Source organism: Oncorhynchus mykiss, chromosome 10, assembly GCF_013265735.2.
Source record: "Oncorhynchus mykiss isolate Arlee chromosome 10, USDA_OmykA_1.1, whole genome shotgun sequence".
NCBI classification, from domain to species: Eukaryota; Metazoa; Chordata; class Actinopteri; order Salmoniformes; family Salmonidae; genus Oncorhynchus; species Oncorhynchus mykiss.
The window spans coordinates 41,192,568-41,218,948 of NC_048574.1; the positions used below are offsets into that span (position 1 = coordinate 41,192,568).

The 26,381-nt window shown below is 43.8% G+C and overlaps 1 protein-coding gene across 5 annotated transcripts in view; it reads left to right on the plus strand.

Moving 5' to 3' along the window:
• The window catches only part of LOC110533888 (roundabout homolog 1), a 210,398-nt gene that overhangs the window by 162,837 nt on the left and 21,180 nt on the right, over positions 1–26,381 (plus strand). For 4 of the 5 annotated variants that reach the window (XM_036990289.1, XM_036990291.1, XM_021618471.2 and 1 more), the window contains 7 exons: positions 1,866–2,023; positions 5,741–5,861; positions 17,865–18,003; positions 18,213–18,340; positions 24,453–24,461; positions 24,768–24,892; positions 25,079–25,250. In XM_036990289.1, the coding sequence (XP_036846184.1) occupies positions 1,866–2,023; positions 5,741–5,861; positions 17,865–18,003; positions 18,213–18,340; positions 24,453–24,461; positions 24,768–24,892; positions 25,079–25,250 (852 nt within the window). The remainder of the gene's footprint in view (positions 1–1,865; positions 2,024–5,740; positions 5,862–17,864; positions 18,004–18,212; positions 18,341–24,452; positions 24,462–24,767; positions 24,893–25,078; positions 25,251–26,381) is intronic. The other variant, XM_036990290.1, reaches the window with a different exon arrangement.

Below are 26,381 nucleotides of genomic sequence, written 5' to 3' on the forward strand. Positions count from 1 at the left end.
CAAAACATTGCAGTAAAAATGGTAAACAGCATTCCATTCCGTATTCTCAGGTAAACACACTGCTGCTCAGTGGGACTCTAACTAGCATAATTATGGTGTCACACATGTCTTTGTCTTCAGACTCCCGTGGCCACTAACAATATAGTACACACCGTTTTGACAGACCTTCATCATTTTTCTGTCACGATAATAAGGTCGTAGCGTTGTAAGCAACAGCAGCGAGTACGCAAATGATATTCCTACCCAAATGTCAGGCACTTCTGTGATTACGCTCATTTGCATACAGGTGATACAACACTGGTGCTTTGCATAGATGGGCTTACGTTGTTTACAGCATCAGCTTCCCTTGATAACCACCAACTGAAACAAAGCATTCAGAACATGTTGTTTCTCTGGAAAGGAGTACTGGGAAGTTATAGTTTAAATATGAACATACTCATTAAAACATTCTGGAAGTTTCCAGGAAGCTTTTTGGAATGAGTCCATGTAGGATTCATGGATTGGCTGAAAGGCCTTATTCACTTTTGAGTGCGTACACAAATTCAACCTAGACACAGAGAGGAATGTCTTACAATCTCGTACAATGTAACGTAATGTCTTGCAGTGTACATAGAATATAGTGCCTGGTATTGAAGTGTCGGACAATGTAATGTAATCTATGCAGTGAAATGTAATGTCATGTAATCTGGTTTGGGGGAGACAGAGGAGATTACATGCTGGCTGCAGGGGGCTAGGGAGGAGGGGAGAAAGGAGGGGGGCTTCAGTAACTGTGTTGGGAATATAATGAAAAGAGCTGCGGAGAAGGGATGAGGAATTTCTCCAATTTATGAGAGCATGATGTCCCTCAGGGTGTAGTCACTAACTCACTCATTCATCCGGAACGGGCTGGAGAGACAATCACTGGGCTGGCTGGGGGACTCTGGGACTGACTGTAATGGCCTAGACTGAAATGCTGTGGAGTCTCTCTTCTCCTGTCTTCTCTTGTCTTTTCTTCTCTGCTCTTGTCTTCTGTTCTCTTCTGTTCTCTTCTCTAGGCCTTTGTTAACTGGGCCAGTGTCTGTAGAACAATACATTCTCAGTTTCTAAATGTCATCGGGAGTAGACGGGCCGTCGTCGCTCCCTGACAAACTCAGTGTCTTTATAGTCCGTATAGAGCCTCGCACAAGTGCATCATTCCGCCAGCACTCCCCTCCACAGGCTGCACTCACTAACTAGCAATACACTGCGATTGTGTCAGGCTGTTATTGAGTATGATGCATCGAGTCATTGCTAATGGCCGTTAAACCTTGAAAGATGTTGAGCGTGTGTTTGCCACCTAGCTAGCTTGTTAAATGGCTCTTGCGGAATATCCTCCTATCTCTCCTGAAGTGTTTGATGGGGCAAACAAGGTGGGGAAACATTAACTGGCGAGGTTTTATTTTGGTCAATGGATACCTCACATGTCAAACAACGGTCCGGGGAGTCGTAAATGGGATTGTGATGCAAATGCAAGTGGTTTGCCTGTGTGTTTGTACGTTCCCTCAGGGCTGGAGTGGAGACTGACAGTTGAGACACAGCTGGTAGAGAGTTAGTCTAATCAGACGGAGCGGGTGGTAGGCCTGTTTTACTATAGAACATCGGGGATTTGGCACACCATCCCGGAGGCCACTATTGCACGATACAATGTCCAGCTACCTCAAGACAAGTGATCTGTCATCGACTGCCTCTGCTCAGACTTTAGTCCTTGCACTTCTAGAGTCTGGCCATAAGAGTCTTGAATATTTCACAGGTATACCCTAAACGTTCCACTGGTGCATCTTTTTCCTGTTCAATTTCAACCTGCAGTGCTAGCGGGCCGTTAAACTCTTCTCTCTCCTGTTCCACAGTTCTCCGTGATGACTTCAGACAGAACCCAGCGGATGTGATTGTGGCAGCAGGCGAGCCTGCCGTGCTGGAGTGCCAACCGCCCCGCGGGCATCCTGAGCCCACCATCTCATGGAGGAAAGATGGCACCAACATCAACGACCGGGATGAGCGCATCACGGTAAGACAGGCTTCGTTAGCTTCCGAGAACTCTCTCTGTACAGAGCAGAGCAAGCACTGCAATGGGCCTGCGCATCACACCGGCACGTCAACACACACACGCACACACACCCCACTGCTTGCTGGCGCAGCTCCAGGAAGATCAAAGTGTCTCTGTTGGCAGACGTGTCATAATGAAGAGAAACAAATGCATAATCTATTTGACTAACATAATGTAATCATATTGTACTGTGATTTGGCTAATCAATGTCTATTTGGAACAAAGGCTATCTGTGGAAGCATGCAAATAAATCAGGTGTGGGTGTGGGTGTGTGTGCGCACACGAGCATGTTTGTTTGTTTGTGTGTCTGTATACGCTCTAGGGGACTCGTGAGTTGGGATCCAAGGCTCATCCTCCTCCGGAGTGACAGGTAGTTTCTCTCTGAGGGGCTGTGATGGACAGACTAGCTCTCCTCCGCGCGCTGACGAGAGGGAGGTGGAGGAGAGAAGGAGGTGGAGGAGAGAGGGATGCGGAGGAGAGAAGGAGGTAGAGGAGAGGAGGAGGGCCTTCTGAAGGAAATACAAAGGCTGCATTGGCTTTGTACTTCCCTGTTATCTCCTCATTTACACCCATCTGCCTGCATGGCTTCCTCATTGTCTTTAGCGCTGCATGTCATTTCCATGAGGAACCAACTTCACTATAGTGTAATAAAATACCAAGTCAAATAAGGTCTTGCAGTGAAGTCACGGTAGCTATGATGGCCACAGTCGCTATGGCATGTCTGTGGTTGACCCTGGTGTACTGGCTCAGAGTGTAAACAGAGGGCCAGCTTGGTTTTCAGCCTCAGAGCTATGGCTCAGCTCACTGGACTAATGGGCCTGCAGATAAGACTGTTTCCTAATGAGTCCACAGGCCCTGTAAACAACGCAGCGCTTGTTTTTATGGTTTGTTTCTAACACAACATCCACTCCAAAAACGGTTGTTGTTTCTTTAACCACGCCGAGTCCCAGGGGTCTGCTGTAGGATTTGGTGCTGTGGAAATGAACGCATTGTGTGGCCCAGCGTTTGTTTTAAATTGATGGGGGAGGGAAGGGCACTGGGCTTGCCAGTGGTGTAGAGCGATGCATCAACAGCAGGCAGGGAGGGTGTGCAGTTTCTGTTCAGTTCGACAGTACTGTATATTGTAACATAATATCACCCTATATTGATTGTAGTGGGGTCAGGTTGGGGGTGATGTGGGTGGCAGCTCTCCGTCCTCAGGACTGTGATTAACTCTGAAAGGGCAGTGTAGTTAGTGATGGGGAACATTTTATAGAGTTACATATCGGGAAATTATTTTTAACGATATATATTGCAATATTAATTGTTCAATGTCTCAACATTATTTCTGCACTAGTCGGGTGTTCCTTTATTTAACTTGTTCCCCATCTTGTTTTTAATAGTTTGCCAATATGTTTTCAGCACTTTTATTTCCATGACTGATCAAACATATTTTTCTCATGGGTCTCTCTTGTCCCTCTGCAGCAGACAGAGTGAGCAATATGTTTGGAACATTGAATCGCAGTATCGAAGCGCAATACATATAGAATCATGAGCATCGTTAGAATCGCACTACATATCGTATCGGCACCTGAGTATAGTGATAGGCACCTGAGTATAGTGATAGGCACCTGAGTATAGTGATAGGCACCTGAGTATAGTGATAGGCACCTGAGTATAGTGATAGGCACCTGAGTATAGTCATAGGCACCTGTGTATAGTCATAGGCACCTGAGTATAGTCATATGCACATGAGTATAGTCATAGGCACATGAGTATAGTCATAGGCACCCGCGTATAGTGATAGGCACCCAAGTATAGTGATAGGCACCTGAGTATAGTGATAGGCACCTGAGTATAGTGATAGGCACCTGAGTATAGTGATAGGCACCCGAGTATAGTGATAGGCACATGAGAATAGTGATAGGCACCTGAGTATAGTGATAGGCACCTGAGTATAGTGATAGGCACCTGAGTATAGTGATAGGCACCTGGGTATAGTCATAGGCACCTGCGTATAGTCATAGGCACCCGAGTATAGTCATAGGCACCCGAGTATAGTCATAGGCACCCGAGTATAGTCATAGGCACCCGAGTATAGTGATAGGCACCCGAGTATAGTGATAGGCACCCGAGTATAGTGATAGGCACCAAAGTATAGTGTAACACACATTTCAGAGGAACTCAATGGAACACATGAACACAGTCACACACCACCACCACCACCACCGCTATGTGATGGAGGGAACAGATGGAGAAGCAGATGCATGAAGGAAAAGGAAAACAGAAGGGAACACAGGAAAGAAAGTATGAGAGAGAGAGAAGAGAGGAGGACGACAGGAGGGATGCATTTGCTGGTGTTGTTGTGGGTCTGACATGTGAGAGAGAGAGAGAGAGAGTGTAAGACTGGAGGAATGTGTGTGCAGGCTGATGGTGCAGGGATGTGACAGGAGGACATCTGAGGAGAAGCTCTTCAAAGGACCTGTGTCTCTTTGTTCTCAGGCCTCTCCTCTGGACTAGTACTGCAGCTCCAGATGTGCCTCTCGCTGCGCCACCCTCACCCCGTCCCCCACTACTCTATACTGTACGAACCACTCCGGGTCTTGCTACACACAGACAGAATGCACACCGACAAAGACACACACACACACACTCACTAAAGGTATCACACTCCTCGTCGCCTTTGCGCCCATCAAATGCAGGGTAATGTGATGACACTTCAAAAGTGTCCAGCACTACAGGGGTTGGAACATGGAACAGGTCCTGGCCCAGGGGGGTAGTGTATGGGGACAGAGATAGGGGCGAGGCTGCTTTAGCATCAGGCTGTGAGTGGATTAGTTGTGACTGCTTGGCTGGTCATCCCAGCTTGGTTTACACACATTAAGATTGGAACCTGCTGGCCCACAGGCCTGGCCCCTCTACGACTCCTCTACTCCCTTCCTCTGTGACACGCTCTGCTGCCCTGTGATTCCCCACCACTCACTAGCCAACGTCACTCTACACTGCACCTGACTGGAAAATGGGGTTCCTGCACCCCACCAAACCGCTCTTTCTCCTGTATTGTCATTAAACATTTTGCTGCACCAGCAGCTATGTGAACACAACCAACAGCATTTGATTTTGTTACATTTTATTAGCAATCCCTATTTCAATACATTTTAATAGTTGTCCGTTTCATATACATGATTTGGTTATGTTCTTTGAAAACCTGATTCCACAATTATAAGTGCTGCTTTGAAAAGAACATAATTCTCCAACCTAACAGTCCAGAGTTATTTCCCATTACAGCGATCCTGTTGCGTGGCCCAGTGCAGTATCTCTGGGCTGGTGCTGTAGCAGTGGTTCTCTGAGGCCTGAAGGGTTGTGGGCTCTCTGCTTCCAACTGTCAGCGGAATAAACTTGTCAGGCACTGCCCTCCCTGCCACGCAGCCAGCCACCCGGGCCAGATGAGAATGCACACACTGTTTACCCCTAAAAGCTGCTGCTTCTTAAACCTACCAGACAGACCTCTGTCTGGGCTTGACAGATGGAAAGTCATCATTTCATCCTCTATATTGTAGGACGCTCTAGAATCGTGTAAGCCCTCAAATTGTTGCATCAAATAGTATTTAGGGAATTACAAGTATTTGCAAGCGTAACATGCTATATTCAATTACAAATGACCTTACAACTTCTACTTTTCTTCCCTCCATCTGTCAGATCCGCGGTGGGAAGCTGATGATCACCAACGCCAGGAAGAGTGATGCAGGGAAATATATCTGTGTGGGGACCAACATGGTGGGAGAGAGGGAGAGCGAGATTGCCGAACTGACTGTACTAGGTAAGACCCTGTCTGTCTGTCTGTCTGTCTGCCAGTCTGCCAGTCTGCCAGTCTGCCAGCCAGCCATCTGTTGGTCCGTCCCTCTATTGGAGTCTGTTTCTCTGTTCCGCCTCTCAGTCCCATTCAGCCACCTAGTCAGTCTCAGTTGTGACAGTGAAGGTCAAAGAGTCTGAGGCTGCCTGTCCCCCTAGGTAAAAGCTTTTCTCCCTGGCACATAATCCATTAATGCAAGAGGTTACGTAACAATGTCACCCAGTCCCACAGCTGTGCAGACCATTTCACTTGAGCCCAAACTCAGGATGACCCTGTCGCCCCAGCTTGACCCCTGCCACCCCTCTGCTGTCCTGGAGAGGTTGTACCCCCACTACTACGCCCCACTCTCATCCGTTCCTCTTCCTGCCCAGTTAAGATATTGACTCAGAGACAGTCCAAGCACCGCTCAGGTAATACCTCACATCCTTTCTAAGCGTTATCATCGTGCTGTTGTCTATACTGCCAGGGGTGTTATCATCGTACTGTTGTCTATACTGCCGGTGGTGTTATCATCGTACTGTTATCTATACTGCCAGGGGTGTTATCATCGTACTGTTATCTATACTGCCAGGGGTGTTATCACCGTACGGTTGTCTATACTGCCAGGGGTGTTATCATCGTACTGTTGTCTATACTGCCAGGGATGTTATCATCGTACTGTTGTCTATACTGCCAGGGATGTTATCACCGTGCTGTTGTCTATAATCCCAGGGGTGTTATCACCGTGCTGTTGTCTATACTGCCTGGGGTGTTATCATCGTACTGTTGTCTATACTGCCAGGGGTGTTATCATCGTACTGTTGTCTATACTGCTAGGGATGTTATCATTGTACTGTTGTCTATACTGCCAGGGGTGTTATCACCATACTGTTGTCTATACTGCCAGGGGTGTTATCACCGTACGGTTGTCTATACTGCCAGGGGTGTTTTCATCGTACTGTTATCTATACTGCCGGGGGTGTTATCACCGTACGGTTGTCTATACTGCCGGGGGTGTTATCACCGTACGGTTGTCTATACTGCCAGGGGTGTTATCACCGTACGGTTGTCTATACTGCCAGGGGTGTTATCACCGTACTGTTGTCTATACTGCCAGGGGTGTTATCACTGTACTGTTGTCTATACTGCCAGGGGTGTTATCATCGTACTGTTATCTATACTGCCTGGGGTGTTATCAGTTGTAATATTGCACCTATTCGTTTGAACTCCGCTCTTAGGTCTGCTGTTGTCAATAGAGAAGCCCACTGCGGTCTGCTCACCCAGTGCTATTAGTTTTAAATTTAAAATCATGCAGAGGGCTTGGGCTAATACATGATAGCAACTAAAGCCCATTTAAGTCAGTTTATAACATTCCGTCATTGGTTACTCTGAGAGATCCTCATATTGACATTGGCAGCGACCTTCGGGCCTATGGTGCCAACTTTGGAAAAGTAATTCCAATGTCTACTCTTTCCTCTATTACAAATAGAGATAGACCAAATAGGCCAGGTCTATATCAATATCAACCATCAACATCAACATTCAGACAAGCCCTGTAACAGCCTATTCAATGTAGTTTGAGTTGGAGACTCCATGTGACTTTAAATGTTTATATTTAACCTTTATTTAACTAGGCATGTCAGTTAATTAAGAACAAATTCTTATTTACAATGACGACCTACACCGGCCAAACCCGGACTTGGGTTGATGCATCTGAACATTAGGAGCTTACTTCCTAAAACAGGTTTACATCAAGATCTGGGCTATGCGGACGAATCCGGACATTCTATTGACTGAAACGTGGATCTCTGGGGACATTCTGGACTCTGATATTAATATGGAGGGTTATAATGTGTTCGGAGGTGATAGACAGGTTAGAGGTGGTGGAGTGGCCATTCTTATTCAAAATAATTGATCTGTCTCTTTACTGAAATCCATTTTCCTTGCCAAAGCTACTATTATTAAGCCTTTGTTTGGGGGGAAATCTACAGTTGATGTCGGAAGTTTACATACACCTTAGCCAAATACATTTAAACTCAGTTTTTCACAATTCCTGACATTTAATCCTCGTAAAAATGCCCTGTCTTAGGTCAGTTAGGATCACCACTTTATTTTAAGAATGTGAAAAGTCAGAATAATAGTAGTGAGAATGATTTATTTCAGCTTTTATTTCTCTTTCATCACATTCCCAGTGGGTCAGAAGTTTACATACACTCAATTAGTATTTGGTAGCCTTTAAACGGTTTAACTTTGGTCAAGCTTTTGGGTAGCCTTCCACAAGCTTCCCACAATAAGCTACATTTTGGCCCATTCCTCCTGACAGAGCTGGTGTAACTGAGTCAGGTTTGTAGGCCTCCTTGCTCCCACACGCTTTTTCAGTTCTGCCCACATATTTTCTATGGGATTGAGGTCAGGGTTTTGTGATGGCCGCTCTAATACCTTGACTTTGTTGTCCTTCAGCCATTTTGCCACAACTTTGGAATCATGCTTGGGGTCATTGTCCATTTGGAAGACCCATTTGCAACCAAGCTTTAACTTCATGGCTACTGTCTTGAGATGTTGCATCAATATTTCCACATAATTTTCCTACCTCATGATGGCATCTATTTTGTGATGTGCACCAGTCTCTCCTGCAACAAAGCACCCCCACAACATGATGCTGCCACCCCCGTGCTTCACGGTTGGGATGGTGTTCTTCGGCTTGCAAGCATCCCCCTTTTTCCTCCAAACATAATGATGGTCATTACGGCCAAACAGTTCTATTTTTGATTCGTCAGACCAGAGGACATTTCTCTAAAAGTACAATCTTTGTCCCCATGTGCAGTTGCAAACCATAGTCTGGCTTTTTTATGCAGGTTTTGGAGCAGTGGCTTCTTCCTTGCTGAGCTGGCTTTCAGGTTATGTCGATATAGGACTTGTTTTACTGTGGATATAGATACTTTTGTACCTGTTTCCTCCAGCATCTTCACAAGGTCCTTTGCTGTTGTTCTAGCATTGATTTGCACTTTTCGCACCAAAGTACTTTCATCTCTAGGAGACAGAACGCGTCTCCTTCCTGAGCGGTATGACGGCTGCTTGGTCCCATGGTGTTTATACTTGCGTACTATTATTTGCACTGATAACCGTGGTACCTTCAGGCATTTGGAAATTTCTCCCAAGGATGAATCAGACTTGTGGAGGTCTCCATTTTTTTTCTGAGGTCTTGGCTGATTTCATTTGATTTTCTCACAACGTCAAGCAGAGGCACTGAGTTTGAAGGTAGGCCTTGAAATACATCCACAGGTACACCTCCAATTGACTCAAATGATGTCAATTAGCCTATCAGAAGCTTCTAAAGCCATGACACAATTTTCTGGAATTTTCCAAGCTGTTTAAAGGCACAGTCAACTTAGTGTATGTAAACTTCTGACCCACTGGAATTGTGATACAGTGAATTATTGTTACGGTTTTCTTGAGGTGAAGTAGAGTCGGACCAAAATGCAGCGTGGTTAATTCGCTACATCTTTAATGAAGATGAAACACGAACAATACAAAAACAATAAACATAAAATGAAAACCGAAACAGCCTAAACTGGTGCAAACTAACACAGAGACAGGAACAATCACCCACGAAACACTCAAAGAATATGGCTGCCTAAATATGGTTCCCAATCAGAGACAACGATAAACACCTGCCTCTGATTGAGGACCACTCCAGACAGCCATAGACTATGCTAGATACCCCCACTAAGCCACAAACCCAATACCTAACAAAACCCCAAGACAAAACACACCACAATAAATAAACCCGTGTCACACCCTGGCCTGACAAAAATAATAAAGAAAACACAAAATACTAAGACCAGGGCGTGACAATTATAAGTGAAATAATCTCTCTGTAAACTATTTTTGGAAAAATGACTTGCATCATGCACAAAGTAGATGTCCTAACCGACTTGCCAAAACCATAGTTTGTTAACAAGAAATGTATGGAGTGGTTGAAAAATAGTTTTAATGACTCCAACCTAAGTGTATGTAAACTTCCGACTTCAACTGTATTAGGGCTTACCCCATTTAGTCGACTGGTTGATGGGCTGTTGGTCGACCGCTATTTTATTTTTTGTCGAGCAGTGGCAAATATATATTTTTTAAATTATGTCAGACGAGACACCTGTCTGATTCATGCCTTTCTGAGTGGACTAATCTATTGCGGAGGCCTCGGGGATGGCACACCATTATCACCAGTTGTACATTTACCCTACTGTTAATTCCCATAATTTCTAATCTACAATGTTTGTTTGGTTACGGTAATTTCTGTTACTGCATTCAATATATTATTATTATAGTCTTACCGTTGTCATTCTAGGAGTGGACACGTTGTTTGCAGAGTACACAACCTATGCTATACTTGTGAGAAACAAGGTTTGGTTTATTTTATTCCATTTAAAAGTTGTATATTTATGAATTGTCTTTTGTTTGGAGCGCTCCTGTAAATCTTGTGTCAGAACACACATCTGATTACACATAGAAGTAGGTCTAGGCTACCTGGTCTGCGCTCAAATGTAGACCTATAACTGTGTTGATTTGGGGATCTGACACTTTTTCTGATTGTCTTACATCCATTGAGAATGATAATCGTTCCTCAACGTAGCCTATTTGAAAAATCTTTTGAGTTCTCTCCCTTTCGATAAACACTCAGCGTGAAATGGTGGAAAAATGGCATGCTCTGATCTGGTGGAAACATCATAAAACTACCTGATTACTTCTTATCCCTTGTTCACTGGAGCGGAAACTCTGAGGGCCCAGAATATTTTATACAATGTTGCAAGTTTGGTAGCAGGAGCTTTTGGCTGGGCCAAGTTAACAGTTGATACAATGTGTCCTTGCAGACAGGCCATGCGTAGCCAATGTGATTTATTATCAGGACATTTTCTGCCTGTGGGCTGCAATGTTTTTATTTGTTGGCTTTATTTAGGCTACTTTTACATATTGGCAATGGCATTAGAAGTTACTTGCCTGAATGCCAAGCGTCACGTCTGGAGGACACCTGGCACCATCCCTACAGTGATGTATGGTGGTTGCAGCATCATGCTGTGGGGATGTTTTTCAGGATCAAGGCAAAGATTAACGGAGCAAAGTACAGAGAGATCCTTAATGAAAACCTGCTTCAGTGTGCTCAGGACCTCAGACTGGGGCGAATGTTCGCCATCCAACAGGACAACGACCTTAAGCACACAGCCAGGACAACGCAGGAGTGGCTTCGGGACAAGTCTCTGAATATCCATGAGGGGCCCAGCCAGAGCCCAGACTTTTCTGGAGAAACCTGAAAATAGCAGTGCAGCAATGCTCCCCATCCAACCTGACTGAGTTTGAGAGGATCTGCAGAGAAGAATGGGAGAAACTCCCCAAATACATGTGTACCAAGCTTGTAGTGTCATGCCCAAGAAGACTCGATGCTGTGATCACTGCCAAAGGTGCTTCAACAATGTACTGAGTAAAGGCTCTGAATACTTAACAAAATGTGGTATTAGCAAAAATACTTTACTTTGTCGTTATGGGGCATTGTGTGTACTTTCCAAAGGCACTGTATATATGGAAAAATCCACGTTTTAACATCTTAACCAATAGATTGGTCGAAAGGACAGACGACACTCGGTCGACCAATATTTTAAAAATGTATCAATAACTGTTAAAGAGGTCTAACGTCCTCCCTCGGCTAACCTTTGTGCACTCGAGGAGTTAACTAGTTTGCTATTGTGTTAGAGATGGGATAATATAAAAATCTAAGCCTCGTGACATCACAAAGAGGAATTTTAAAACAGGCTTCTTTACAAGATCTCTATTTTAGTGACATCCTTGATTGTATTTCAGTTATCCCTGAACCTGATTTAGCTTTGAGCCTTTTTGCAGATGCCTTCAGTATTATTGTGGATGATCAGGCTCCCTTAAACAAAACGAAGGGTTAAAGGTAGATGGAATGCCTGGTACACTCCGGAATTATCAGAAGTCATTCATGAAAGAGATGATGCTTGGGTCAAGGCCAGGAGCACAGGCTTAAGCCCGGACTTGCAAGCTGAGGAACTGAGGAATCAATGTGTAAGACAAACCAGAAAGGCTAAATCTGATTATTATGGAACCGCTTTTTTGGATTATAATGAGAGCTAAATTCTGGAAAACTGTCAAATCCCTAAAGGGTTCTACTTCCTCCTCTCTGCCAGAACAAATTAATTCAAACATGGGCCTTATTACAACAACAAAAAAGTTATGCCATCGTTGGTGCATTTAATCACAATTTTATTTATCTCTTTGAAATTACTTCTAAACCTATTCACAATGATATTGGGTTGGATGCCGATAGGGGAAACTTACTGAATGATCAGAGATTATAGTCAAAGCTTTTCTTTTAGGCTATTTACCAATTGGATCCCGGTCTGCATCATTGTTGGCTCAATAACCCAAATTGTTTATTTAACATTGTTATCAGGACATATTCCAAAAGTATGTAAATCAGCTCTTGTGCTGCCACTCCATAAGGGCGTGGATAGTACTGATCTTATCATTTCCACCCCATTTCAAGCCTTCCTTGTCCAGCTAAGATTCTTGAATCCTTGGTAAATGTCTAACTTTGCTTTTTTTTTTATCTGAGAAATGTATTATGAATGCAAACCAATCAGGGTTTAGGCCTGGGTATAGCCCAATTGCAGCAACCACTTTAGTTGTTCATGATCTTGTCATACTTTCGACCCATCAAACTCGACTCTGGATCTCGAAGCCAGTTCCACTGTGTTTGTTTTATTCTTCCCCTTTAATCAGGGACTGATGTAGACCTGGGACACCAGGTGTGCACAATTAATGATCAGGTAGAACAGAAAACCAGCAGGCTCCGGACCTCATAGGGTAAGAGTTGAGTAACCCTGCTTTAGACACTAAAATTAAATGTGCTTGTGGACCTGTCCAAAGCGTTTGATACTGTTGATCATGCTATTTGATTGAATAAGTTGCCCTTTATGGGACTGAGCTCTGACGCCTGTTCACGCTTTCATGATTATCTTAGTGACAGATGAGGTACATAAAGGTGTTCCGCAGGTGTCGATACTAGGACCGTTTTTTTCCACTATTTATATACAGTGGCAAGAAAAAGTATGTGAACCCTTTGGAATTACCTGGAATTCTGCATAAATATGTCATGAAATTTGATCTGATCTTCCTCTAAGTCACAACAATAGACAAACAGTGTGCTTAAACTAATAACACACAAATTATTGCATGTTTCTTATCTATATTGAATATATCATTTAAACATTCACAGTGTAGGTTGGAAAAAGTATGTGAACCCTTAGGCTAATGACTTCTCCAAAAGCTAATTGGAGTCAGGAGTCAGCTAACCTGGAGTCCAATCAATGAGACGAGATTAGAGATATTGGGTAGAGCGGCCCTGCCCTATAAAAACACTCACAAAATGTATTTGAGTTTGCTATTCACAAGAAGCATTGTCTGATGTGAACCATGCCTTGAACAAAAGAGATCTCAGAAGATTAAGAATTGTTGACTTGCATAATGCTGGAACGGGTTCCAAATTTTCTCTAAAAGCCTTGATGTTTGTCAGTCCACAGTAAACAAATTGTCTATAAATTGAGAAAGTTCAGCACTGTTGCTACTCTCCCTGAGTGGCCATCCTGAAAAGATGACTGCAAAGAGCACAGTGCAGAATGTTCAATGAGGTTAAGAAGAATCCTAGAGTGTCAGCTAAAGATTTACAGAAATCTCTGGAACATGCTAACATCTCTGTTGACGAGTCTACGATACGTAAAACACTAAACAAGAATGGTGTTCATGGGAGGACACCACAGACGAAGCCACTGCTGTCAAAAAAAACATTGCTGCACATCTGAAGTTTGCAAAAGAGCACCTGGATTTTCCACAGCTCTACTGGCAAGATATTCTGTGGACAGATTAAGCTAAAGTTGAGTTGTTTGGAAGGAACACACAACACTATATGTGGAGAAACAAAGGCACAGCACAAACATCAAAAACTCATCCCAACTGTAAAATATGGTGGAGGGAGCATCATGGTTTGGGTCTGCTTTGCTGCCTCAGGGCCTGGACAGGTTGCAATCATCTGTGGAAATATGAATTCCCAAGCTTTTCAAGACATTTTGCTGGATAATTTAAGGCTATCTGTCCGCCAATTGAAGCTCAACAGAAGTTAGGTGAGGAAACAGGACAACGACCCAAAACACAGAAGTGAATCAACAACACAATACTTTAACAGAAGAAAATAAGCCTTCTGGAGTGGCCCAGTCAGAGTCCTGACGTCAACCCGATTGAGATGCTGTGCATGACCTCAAGAGAGTGGTTCACAACAGACATCCCAAGAACTGAAACAGTTTTGTAAAGATGAATGGTCCAAAACTCCTCCTGATCGTTGTGCAGGTCTGATCTGTAACTATAGAAAACGTTTGGTTGAGGTTATTGCTGTCAAAGGATGGTCAACCAGTTATTAAATCCAAGGGTTCACATACTTTTTCAACCCTGTACTGTGAATGTTTGCACAGTGTGTTCAATAAAGACATGAAAACGTATAATTGTTTGTGTGTTATTAGTTTAAACAGACTGTGTTTGTCTATTTTTGTGACTTAGCTGAAGATCCGATCAAATTTAATTAACAATTTATGCAGATATCCAGGTAATTCCAAAGGGTTCACATACTTTTTCTTGCCACTGTAGATGCTATTGGTCAATCTGTTTAAAAAAAAATATATATATATATATATATATTTATATATATTCAGATTATATTATGACGCAATTGCCTCGACCTGGCTGTGACAAGGCTACAGTCCGATTTTGTAGTTGTGCAAGAAGTCCTTACGGATTTTAAACTCATACTTAATATGGGCAAAACTAAATACATGTTGTTTTCAAGTTCTCAGAAGATTGTCTCAGAAGGATTGCATCTTTTCTTATCGGCTGGTTCTATAATCAAACGAATCCCTGCATCCAAATACCTTGGTGTTTGGATTGACAATGATTTATAATCTATCACTTTCCTGCAGGCAAATGCCCTAGTGGCCTCGTGGGGAGAATGTTTTCATAATTAATAAACAATATAAAAATAAAAAAAAACTCAAATCTGGTGTTTTTATGTGAAATATGTATGAAACTATGTGAAACTTCTATGATGTACATAAGGTGTAATATTGGGATTCAAACTCAGAATTGAATATATTTCCACTCTGTATCTGCCATGGTACTGTACAGGTGTCTTCTTTTTTAAGCCAATGTGGTGCAGTGGTCTAAGACACTGCATCTCAGTGCTTGAGGCATCACTGCAGTACCTGGTTCGAATTCCAGGCTGCATCACATCCGGCCGTGATTGGGAGTCCCATAGGGCGGCGCACAATTGGACCAGCGTCGTCGGGGTAGGCCGTCATTGTAAATAAGAATTTGTTCTTAATTGACTTTAGCCCACTGCAGAAAAAGGTTAAAACACATACGACTGGGCTTGTTGAGATACTAAGATTTAAAGTGGTATTTTTTTTTTTACAGAAACAGATCTTGTCTCTCTCTAGTCAGCAGGAAGCAGATTGTGCAGTGAACCTTTCTACCTGGTCTTGATTATGGTGATACTATTTATCAACGTGCAGCTGCCTCTACACTTATTGCACCACAAACTCCTGACTCCTAACATCACTGTTAAGATTTAAAATGACAAGATATCAAACCCGTTCACAGGGATGGTTAACTCTGGAGACTCCTTTGGTGTCTAGAGAGTTAGGTAAATCAGCCTTTAATTTTCTTGCACCTGACGTGGGGAATGATCTAGAATACACTTTAAAATTGGAGGAATTGGTGCCTTTAGGGAATTTCAGACGGTTGCTAGGAGACCTGTTTTACTGAAGAATGTGTCTGTATTTTATGATTGTGTTTTCCTTTTCATGTATTGTTGTGTATAATTATGTGTATTTTAATGTCTTTATGAATGTGTAGTTTAATTATATATTTTTATATGTATTGTGGTGCTATACAGGGCTTATCTGGAAAAGAGACCTTGGTCTCAGTATTGACTCCCTGTCAAAATATAAAAAAATGTAGTGTCCCAGACCACTGACCCATAGCCTGTTCCAATCTCCACCCCCACCCCACCCTACCCTGGTCCCGCTCTCCACCCCCACCTCGTTCCTATGCTGTCACCATATCCACCCCCACCCCACCTCCTCTCACTCCCACCCCAACTCCAAGCACTTCCCATCAGAGCAGACTGAGACTTCTTATCACAGAATCAGCTGGACTGGGCGGCTAGCCAGGGCACACACATTTATAATGCCCAGTGAAAACATTTAAGGCTAATAGAATAATACTGCTGATTGAAGAAACAGATTTGTTTAAAATGTGCTCTGGGACATATGTAAATAAAATGGCCCTGGTTTTAACAAGCCCTACTAGTTTTAAGTGGATTTATTGGTTTTCATCCACATGTCACAAATAAGAAAGAGGCAAATAAAATGGGTTTTAAAAGAAGTGGGGGAATGTGGGGGAGAGGGTTATGGGAGGTTAATGGTATTCAGAGGTCTCATTTTTTAGGTGCTTAACTCAAAGCTTTGTATTTTGTTATTTAACCTTTATTTAACTAGGCAAGTCAGTTAAGACCAAATTGTTATTTACAATGACGGCCTACCCCGGCCAAACCACGGGCGACGCTGGGCCAATTGTGCGCCACCCTATGGGACTCCCAATCAAGGCCGGATATGATACAGCCTGTATTTGAACCAGGGACTGTAGTGACGCCTCCTGCACTGAGATGCCGTGCCTTAGACCGCTGTGCCACTTGGGAGCCCCAAATCAAATGTTATTTGTCCCATGCGTCGTAAAAAAAACAGGTGTAGACTGACAGTGAAATGCTTACTTACGGGCCCTTCCCAACAATGCAGAGAGAAATAAAATAGAGAAATAATAGAAACAGTAAAACACGTCATAATAAAAGTATTAATCAATACACAATGAGTAACGATAACTTGGATATACATACGGGGTATCAAATGAAATGCTATTGGTCACATACACATATTTAGCAGATTATATTGCGGGTGCAGCGAAATGCTTGTGTTCCTAGCGCCCAACAGTACAGTAGCATCTAACAATTCACAACAATACACACAGATCTAAAAGTAAAAGAATAGAATTAAGAAATGTATAAATATTAGGATGAGCAATGTCGGAGAGGCATTGACTAAAATACAGTATATACATATGAGATGAGTAAAGCAGTACGTAAACATTATTAAAGTGAATAGTGTTCCATTATTAAAGTGGCCATGTCTATGTACACAGGGCAGCAGCCTCTAAGGTGCAGGGCTGAGTAGCCGGGTGGTAGCCGGCTAGTGATGGCTATTTAACAGTCTGATGCCCTTGAGAAAGAAGCCTTTTTTCAGTATCGATGTGCAGTGGTATGATGTAAATGAGGTAGGTATGTACATATAACTAGGAATAAAGTGACAGATAGTAAACAGTAGCCGCAGCGTATGTGATGAGTCAAAACAGTGCAAAAAGGGTGAATGCAGATAGTCCGGGTAGCTATTTGGTTAACTGTTTAACTAACTATTTAGTAGTCTCATGGCTTGGGGGTAGAAGCTGTTCAGGGTCCCGTTGGTTCCAGACTTGGTGCGTCAGTACCGCTTGCTGTGCGATAGCTGAGAGAACAGCCTATGACTTAGGTGGCTGGAGTCTTTGACAATTTTTAGGGCCACCGCCTGGTATAGATGTTTATTTTGAAGGGCTAGGGTTGGAGATCCAAGCTAAGATTTCAGTTCAACTTCAAATGTGTGTGATACTGTAGAATGCCAATATTAACATAAACCAGCATGCGACTACATTGGAACTCTAGGAAATGGAGGAAGAAGGCGTGTGCTGCGGGGGCTCTCTACACACTGCCGTGCACATCTTCACATAAAGAATAGTGGTTATTTTGACGATTATGACAGTGATGATGACGATGCCCTCCCCCTCCCCCAGAGCGCCCAGGGTTTGTGAAGAGGCCCAGTAGTGTTATGGTGCTGGCAGATGAGAGTGTGGAGTTCCACTGTGAGGCGCGGGGAGATCCGGTCCCCACTGTCCGCTGGAGGAAAGAGGATGCAGACCTGCCCAAGGGGAGGTACGGATGGATGACCCAGCACTGCTATACAGCCTTTATATTACACTCTTACATCATAGATACATACTGTGATCTAAACCTTATGCATATGCAGGGTCACATCTGGTCATGGAATCAGATGCTTGGGATATTACAGTGTGCATGCCATCGTGCAAAGCTCTTTTGTCTCACGTCTTTCTCTCTCTCCCTGTGTGTGTGTCTGTCTACAGGTATGAGATCCTGGAGGACCACACTCTGAGTGTGCGTGGTGTGGCACCATCAGACGAGGGCTCCTACACGTGTGTTGTAGAGAACATGGTGGGAAAGGCAGAGGCGTCCGCTACGCTGACCGTACACGGTCAGTACAACCTCCCCCGACCGTAACCCTAACCCCAACCCTGGTCACACCTGCTGTTTGACATGAAAGGTGCACAGACTATGAAACGTGCAGACTGGGTTTATGTTGTGCAGCTGTTGCTCTCACATTCGTGTAACATTAGAGAATGTGTGAAGAAGAAGACAGCTGTTCTCAGAGCAGTTAGATATCCTACCTAACCCTATCTAGCCACACCATGGAGTATTTCCCCACTGATCTCTGGCCTGCCCTGTTTTCTTAAGCATGGATCAGTTTACATTCATGTGTCAAATCAAGCAGTTCCCAGGGTAACAGACTGAGCTAGGTTATCAGTTCAATCTGTGAGGTTATGTAATTTACTGTATCCCCTTGGCTTGGGTTCATATCAGTTCTGAAACAATCTGCACTCTTACTAGTCTTGTTCCTTACTTACACAGCCCATTGCCACAGTCTAACCATGACTGGATCAGTGTAACAGATGGGAGTGTTGATGAGGCACCAGGAAGTGGGTTCATTTATGAGCAGGGATTCCCTGCCACAATGACCCCCCACAGCACAGGGACTGACGGCAGGAAATGAACAGTAACACCTCACTACACCACAGAGAGGGATGGAGGGAGGGAGGGAGGGAGGGAGGGAGGGAGGGAGGGAGGGAGGGAGACAGACAGACAGACAGACAGACAGAGCAGGGTTTAATTAAAGACAATCCTGTGTCCCACGCTGGGAATGACACGGTTCCAATTACACAGTCTACTCTACACCAGCCCTGCCTGTCTGGGAAAAGAGGGGGACCAGCATTTAATTTAGGGTCTGAACAGAAGAGAGGAAGAACAGATAGCAGATTCGTACAGATTGGCTTAATTGGAGGGAAGGGTGTAGCTGTCTAAGTATGGTGTACACAGGTTCAAGGTAAAACCCTTTTGGGTTCCATGTAAAATTCTCTGTGGAAAGGTCTAGCTCCACGAGGGAGCTAAAGGGGGCTTAGCCCCTTCACTTTTAGTTGTATGTCCCTACATAAAAATAGCAAAAAAAGTTCAAATGATTGAGTGACAGGTTGGCAGAAAAAAAAATCTGTATCTCTGCTGCGCTGTGTCAGCATAATGGACTGGAAGCACTGTGGTGTGTAGGGGGGCTATGGAAAGTCACTGGGCAGTTAGTTATGACTCCTTTGGATTTCCATAAAAAGCAGGAAAAAACACTTCTCATCTCTGTGGTAGGCTAAGTGGATAATGTGATACGCCTTTAATTTTATACAAAGGTTGGGTCAAGTTTACCATTGAAGCTGCTTCACTCTTAGCTAGCTAGCTGTAAAAAGTGTTAATGTTATTAGCCTTAGCCTATTAGCTAACTTGAACTAGCTAATTTGCCATGATGGATATCAGAAATTGGCTTTGCCAAAGTACCCAAACAAAGGAGAAGGGTCAATGAGCATCAGCCTCAAACCACAGATGCCGCCGCCAAGCCCAGCAGCTCCAGCTAGCTCCGAGTGAGAATACTCACCCTTCTGTTAGCGCCGCCAGGATAATGGCTCCACAGCCGCCTCCACCTCCGACTGTCCCTGATGATCTTTGAGCAGCGCAGCCAGCCCAGGTTAGCCTATAATGCTACCCTAGCCACAGGTTTTCTGTCTAAAGGCGTTAATTTAATAGCAACTGGTTCATAGGAATACTCTTACTGCAGATGCTATTATGGTTTTCTTGTTAGCCTTTCGATTTTTGTTGCTGTGAATGGAACTGTATATATTGGAAACGTATTTATGGTAGGCTGGCATTGCCTAAGATTGGACGCTTTTTTTCAAAATGACATTCCCAAATCTAATCTGCCTGTAGCTCAGGACCTGAAGCAAGGATATGCATATTCTTGATACCATTTGAAAGGAAACACTTTTAAGTTTGTGGAAATGTGAAATTAATGTAGGAGAATACAACACATAAGATTTGGTAAAGATAATGCAAAGAAAAAAACATGCATATTTTGTTTTGAAATTATCTTTGAAATGCAAGAGAAAGGCCAAAATGTAATATTCCAGGATAGTCGCAATATAGGTTTTGGCCACTAGATGGTAGCAGTGTATGTGCAAAGGTTTAGACTGATTCAATGAACCATTGCATTTCTGTTGAAAATATTGTATCAATACTGCCCAAATGTGCCTAATTGGTTTATTAATACATTTTCAAGTTCATAACTGTGCACTCTCCTCAAACAATAGCATGGTATTCTTTCACTGTAATAGATACTGTAAATTGGACAGTACAGTTAGATTAACAAGAATTTTAGCTTCCTGCCCATATCAGATATGTCTATGTCTTGGGAAATTGTATTTTTCTTGCAACCTAATTCTAATCACATTAGCCTACGTTAGCTCAACCATCCCACATGGGGGGTGTAAAGGTTAATTGGTTATATGGGTGCAATTTGATTCATAGAAGTGCATTGTGACATATCACAACGTATTGCATAACTCACGTGCAAGCGGCATGAATTGCTATGTTTGAAGCGGACCTGTATAGGCCTGTTTATTTGGCGAGACAGTTGTGCATGTCTGCAGCTCACTGTAGTAGGCTGTAGGTTGTGTCTTGGTTATTTGGATCTCCATTTGCCTTTTGTTTACTGTGTGTGTTTACTGTTCATGTAACTAGCCTAAATGTAGATTGATTTTGTTCTGTTCGCATTCATTCATCGCAGTTGAGAACTTGTTCTCAACTGGCTTACCTGGTAAAATAAAGGTGAAATAAAAAATATAAAAAATTGCATTTGCAGTTGTGCGGCTAAGTCAAACTGCTATTCAGTATTTTTATTTGCATGCATGAATAACGAGGCTACTACTTTCAGCATTTAGTTTGCATTCTTTTAGTAAGATGTGTGTACAGCTGCATTCACATAGGCTGTTTGTAATAGGTGAATTGCCTTATCTATCTTGTAGCCTATACTCATTACCAAAACGGCCTAGCTGTAGGGTGCTGTCCGTTGTGCTGAAACACCGCAGCAGAGATAGGCTACAGATTTCAAAAGCACTCAATGATCTCGGAGTCTCATCATTTTAACTTTATGTTTATTGTGGTATAGCGTGATCATATTAGCAGAATTCAATATAATTCCAGCGCAAGAACCCCAAAAAGTTTAGCCCCTTCGCCCATTTCAACTGTCCCCTTAGTCACTTTATCCTGGCACCGGGTCTGACCTGGAACCAAAATGGTTATACCTAGAACCAAATAGGAGGAGAGGGGGGAGAGCAGATCTCCCCTGAAGGAATTAACAACAGCACTGTCTGACAAACACATTCTCATCTGGAGATACTTGAGGGTTCAGATCAACAAGAGAGTAGAGAGGGAGAGGGAGAGAAGCTTGGAAGGTAACATTTAGGGGCAACACATTTTAACTTTTTAGAACACCTTTCAATCAATGTATTTTCAGTGTATCTCAAGTCATCGTTTATGACTAGAGGGATACGCTAGTATTCATTGTTACACAAGTACCAGAATAAGCCCACGATAGTAATTTGTACTCCATAGTTTCTCTGTTTTCTGCCTCAAACACAAACATTATAAAGTCCTTGCTTTGTTTGAACATATTCAACAGGGCAGGCAGGAGACCAAGGGCTCGTTTCCTCTAGACTCAGTCTGGCCATGTGATTGGTGCAGCCAGGCCACATTATCAGTAGTGGAAATCAAAACACATTGGAGGCCTCCTCACTCCAGTCAAGCTGGTTTCATTCCGAACACAAGGCTTGCACATAGGGTTTTCTCCAAATATGTTTTCAGGCATATTTTCCATCACCTAACACTTTTACTGAGGTCGTTTATCACACTTTAACTAGTGCCAACACTCCAGATCACCTTGTAACATTTTTAAGTAATTGGCAGTATTATCTGGATTCCTGGATATTCTCCTCAAAGTCAAGTCTTAATTAGCAGCTATCCCTCTCGACTTAAAGTAGTGAGGGCGTACATTTTCGTAATTGTCCCCCGTGGGAATCAAACATACAACCCCCATGCTCTACCAACTGAACCACATCTCTCTTTCTCTCTCTCTCTCTCTCTCTCTCTCTCTCTCTCTCGCTCTCTCGCTCTCTCGCTCTCTCTCTCTCTCTCTCTCTCTCTCGCTCTCTCGCTCTCTCGCTCTCTCGCTCTCTCTCTCTCTCTCTCTCTCTCTCTCTCTCTCTCTCTCTCTCTCTCTCTCTCTCTCTCTCTCTCGCTCTCTCGCTCTCTCGCTCTCTCACACACACACCACAATGGCCCTTGGTCACTTGCCTATCCATGCATTTCACTGTTCAGCTACTTTATAGGCTTTAAGACTCACAGTGTGCCTCAGCCTTTATAGACATACGAAGGCCACAGTCTATATGGCTCTCTATAGGCCTAGCTCTACACCCAGAGGGAGAGAGAGGAAGTTCCGGTCTCCGAGTGTCTGAACTGTAATAGAGTTCATCCCCCTCTCTCTCCCCTCCAGGTTTATGTCTTCACTGGGGGGTTGTAACTCTGTCCAAACGGGCCACAGAGCTGCCTCATAACTCAACCCAACACTCCCATGCAAGGCTTTTCACACCTTTGAGTCAACAAGTCCAATAGGTCTCATAGGGATGGGAACAGGCCACGCCTTGTCCCAGCAACCCTACTGAGCACACACAGTAATACACACACGTGTGCGACATATGCACATACACATCGGCACAAATGCAGTACACACACACATGTGCGACGCACACATTCACACACAAGCTCCAAGATACATAGTCTCACACTCCACCCTCACTTTACTGTCCCATTGAACTGACCAAACACACAAGCTTGTGTGTCCCCTCAACAACGCCTCCAATCACCCTATAAACCTGCCAAGGGAATTCATGCCTCTGGCCCCAGCTAACCCCATAAAACACATGCTGCAAGTCAGGGGTCAGCACTAGGCCTTCAGTGTGGATCTATCAGCACGACAACAAACTTTTCAAACACTCCCACCACTGTTGTGTGTGTGTGTGTGTGTGTGTGTGCGCGTGTGTGCGTGTGTGTGTGTGCGTGCAAGTGCGTGCACACATTTGCTAAGGAAATTATCTTTGTTCCCTGTGATTGATTAAGTTCCCATGTTACTCCACATAAATGAAATTAGACAGAAAAGTTAGCAAGGAATGTACAAATCCTGGTCCTAAATATTACATTGAAATACATAGTGATAGAAACATAGTGTTCTCCAGGTGCATAGTATTCAGTAAATGGACATTGTTACATTTTTTCTTAGTATATGAAATATGGTGGGAGCCTGTAGCTGGGTGGGCATGTGGCCCGTGAAGGGGGTCTGGTCTGAGCTCAACACACTCAGGCAGGGGGCAGGAAGAGATGCTCCGCTTCCTCTTCCTCATCCAGCACGACATGCTGGGAGCTGGACCCTGGCTCTTTTTAAGTCCATGGTCACATATTCATCACATCCCGCTCCGGAAACATGGCTGTCAGGCTTGGTGGTTATGGGGTTCAGCCAAATCCAACAAAAACAACATTGCTTTCTCTCTGTCTTCCCCCCGTCTGTGTCCTCCCTTACCTCTCCCTTTGTCTGGACCTTTCTTTAAGGTCTTATATGTCCCTCTGTGTTTTTCTTTGTATCATTAAGAAAAAACATTTCCATTCTACTGTAGGGTAATAGGGATAAAATACTGCCTATACAGTTATTTGAGGCAACATGCGTGTATTTGTGTGTGTGTCCACAGTAACTGCATGTGTGAATGTGTGTGTGAGTGTGTGAACCACATGCGTGTGTGTTTTTGATCGTGTTGAGGAATGTAGATGGAGGGAGGGAGATGTATTTACAGTCAAACCCACACTGAAGCAGTCTCGCAGTGGAGTCCCGTTCATTAAATACACACCCCCTGAGACCAACCGTAGTCAACTCACAGTGACTGAGTAGTGGACTGTTACTCTACTGCACAAACAGCTTCTGTGCAGCATATGCCCCTCGCGGTCTATCAGATTGTTGTGTATTCCGTTCCTTTACTCACTCATGTATTCATTCATCAAAGTGTTTGTTGAAAATGTTTCATGATTGACTGATAGTCTTTTGCCGTCGCATGTGCCTGTCATCATTATTCATCTCCTGCTCTTGTGTTTGCTTCTCTTCTCTTCTCTTGTAGTCTTCACTGGTAAGTTGTCATCCGTCGGTCATCCTCCTCCACACTGACAGCAACACGACATCATTAGTCATTACAGTCCTCCTCTCCTTCCTCCAATCCTCCAATAGGAGTTCACATTTCAGTTGTCACGAGCAACCGGTAGTAAGTGGGTTATAAAATAAAGTGCATATATTTAAGTGAAAAAAAGGTAAACTGTCATTTTTTTCATCCTATTGTATGTGATGTTATGGTTTGTTTTAACATTCTATTGCAATGCGTGCAACATTTTTCAATGTTTGTCCTGTTAAACCAAGGTCCATCTCTCCACCCCTGCAGTGCCCCCAGCGTTCGCCATGCGCCCCAGAAATCAGGTGGTGGCAGTTGGGAGAATGGTCACCTTCCAGTGTGAGGCCACTGGCAACCCCCAGCCTGCCATCTTCTGGCAGAGGGAGGGCAGCAATGTGAGATACTATCCAGTCTATTTATGATGAAAATGTTGATACATAGGCCTATATGTTGAAGAAAAGGTCTTGAATGCACCATATCCTTAGAGTGTAGGTTATTGATAACACCATGTCCAATGGATGTATCAAGGGTAAACATGTAATTCCAGTCTCAAGACCAGTCTCTTTCTCTCCGTCCTCCAGAGCCTGCTTTTCTCCTACCAGCCGCCTCAGCCCTTCAACCGACTTTCCGTGTCCCAGACAGGCAGTCTGACAATCGCAGACGCCCAGCGCTCAGACGCCGGCTACTACAGCTGTCAGGCCCTCAACATCGCTGGCTCTGTCATCACCAAGGCCCTGCTGGAGGTCACTGACAGTGAGTGAGGGAGGGGAGGAGGGAGGGTTTCCTCTAATCAACTGACCAAAGCCTCCATTGGCCTGGTTGACTGAGTTGTCTCTCCATGATTGGAAAATGCTGAATTTCTGGCCCCCAATGTCATTACTGAATGACTTGATGATTGCTGGCTGGATGTGTGGCAGATCAGCCTGTCCTGTTGACTGGCGAGATACCGTGGCCTTTATACGGTTCAGTGTTTTTTGCTGGTTACTGTTGGCCTTGGTGACTAATTGTTGTTGGAGTGATTTCAGGAACCCTCAGCTGCAGGCATTTGGGCTCCAAACCCCCTGTTCCCATGGTGACAGTGCAAGCAGACCGCCCATATCCTCTGTCCCAATTGAACCCTCCCCCAAAACACATACACACATAATCACATTTTCACACACACACACACACACACACACATATAATCACATTTTCATACACACACACACATAATCACATTTTCATACATACACACACACACACACACACATATATATTTAAACCTAGACACCTTTCGTTCTCCTCCCTAATGTCATGCTGGTGAACCGAATTATGATAATCCTGATAATTGCATCAGTTATTAAAAACAGAATTAAAATTTTGAGTCTGGCTCCAAGACCTACAACAGTAATTACAGCAGCCAGCACCAGCAGCAAAGTCTACTTGGTTATAATAAAATGACCTGAGAGAGTGTGAGCGTGTGTGTGCGTGCGTGTGTGGATGCGTGTGCGTCTTCACTATGTACATATATTAAGTTAATTAACATAATTGCCTGAGGCTGGTACTGGCGGCAGGCGTTGTCTGTGCATGGCCGTGACTTGGTGGCAGCTATTGGTTCTGGGTAATCATATGGTAATGCTTTCTGCAGCCGCGCCAGGGAAATGAGAGTCACCTACTTAATGTACACTCAATTACACTTAATGGAAATGAAACAAGGATGTAGCATGTTTGATTTAATCCACCTAGCACTCCTCACTCTGCCATCCCTTATTTCTCCTTCTAGTGAATAGGCTTACCCATCTCTCTCTTCCCCCTCCACCTCTCTCCCCCTTTTCCCTCCTCCTTCCCCGTTTGAATGGTGTATCTGTATAGAAATAACTTGCTGCCATTACCTCTGGTGGTTTT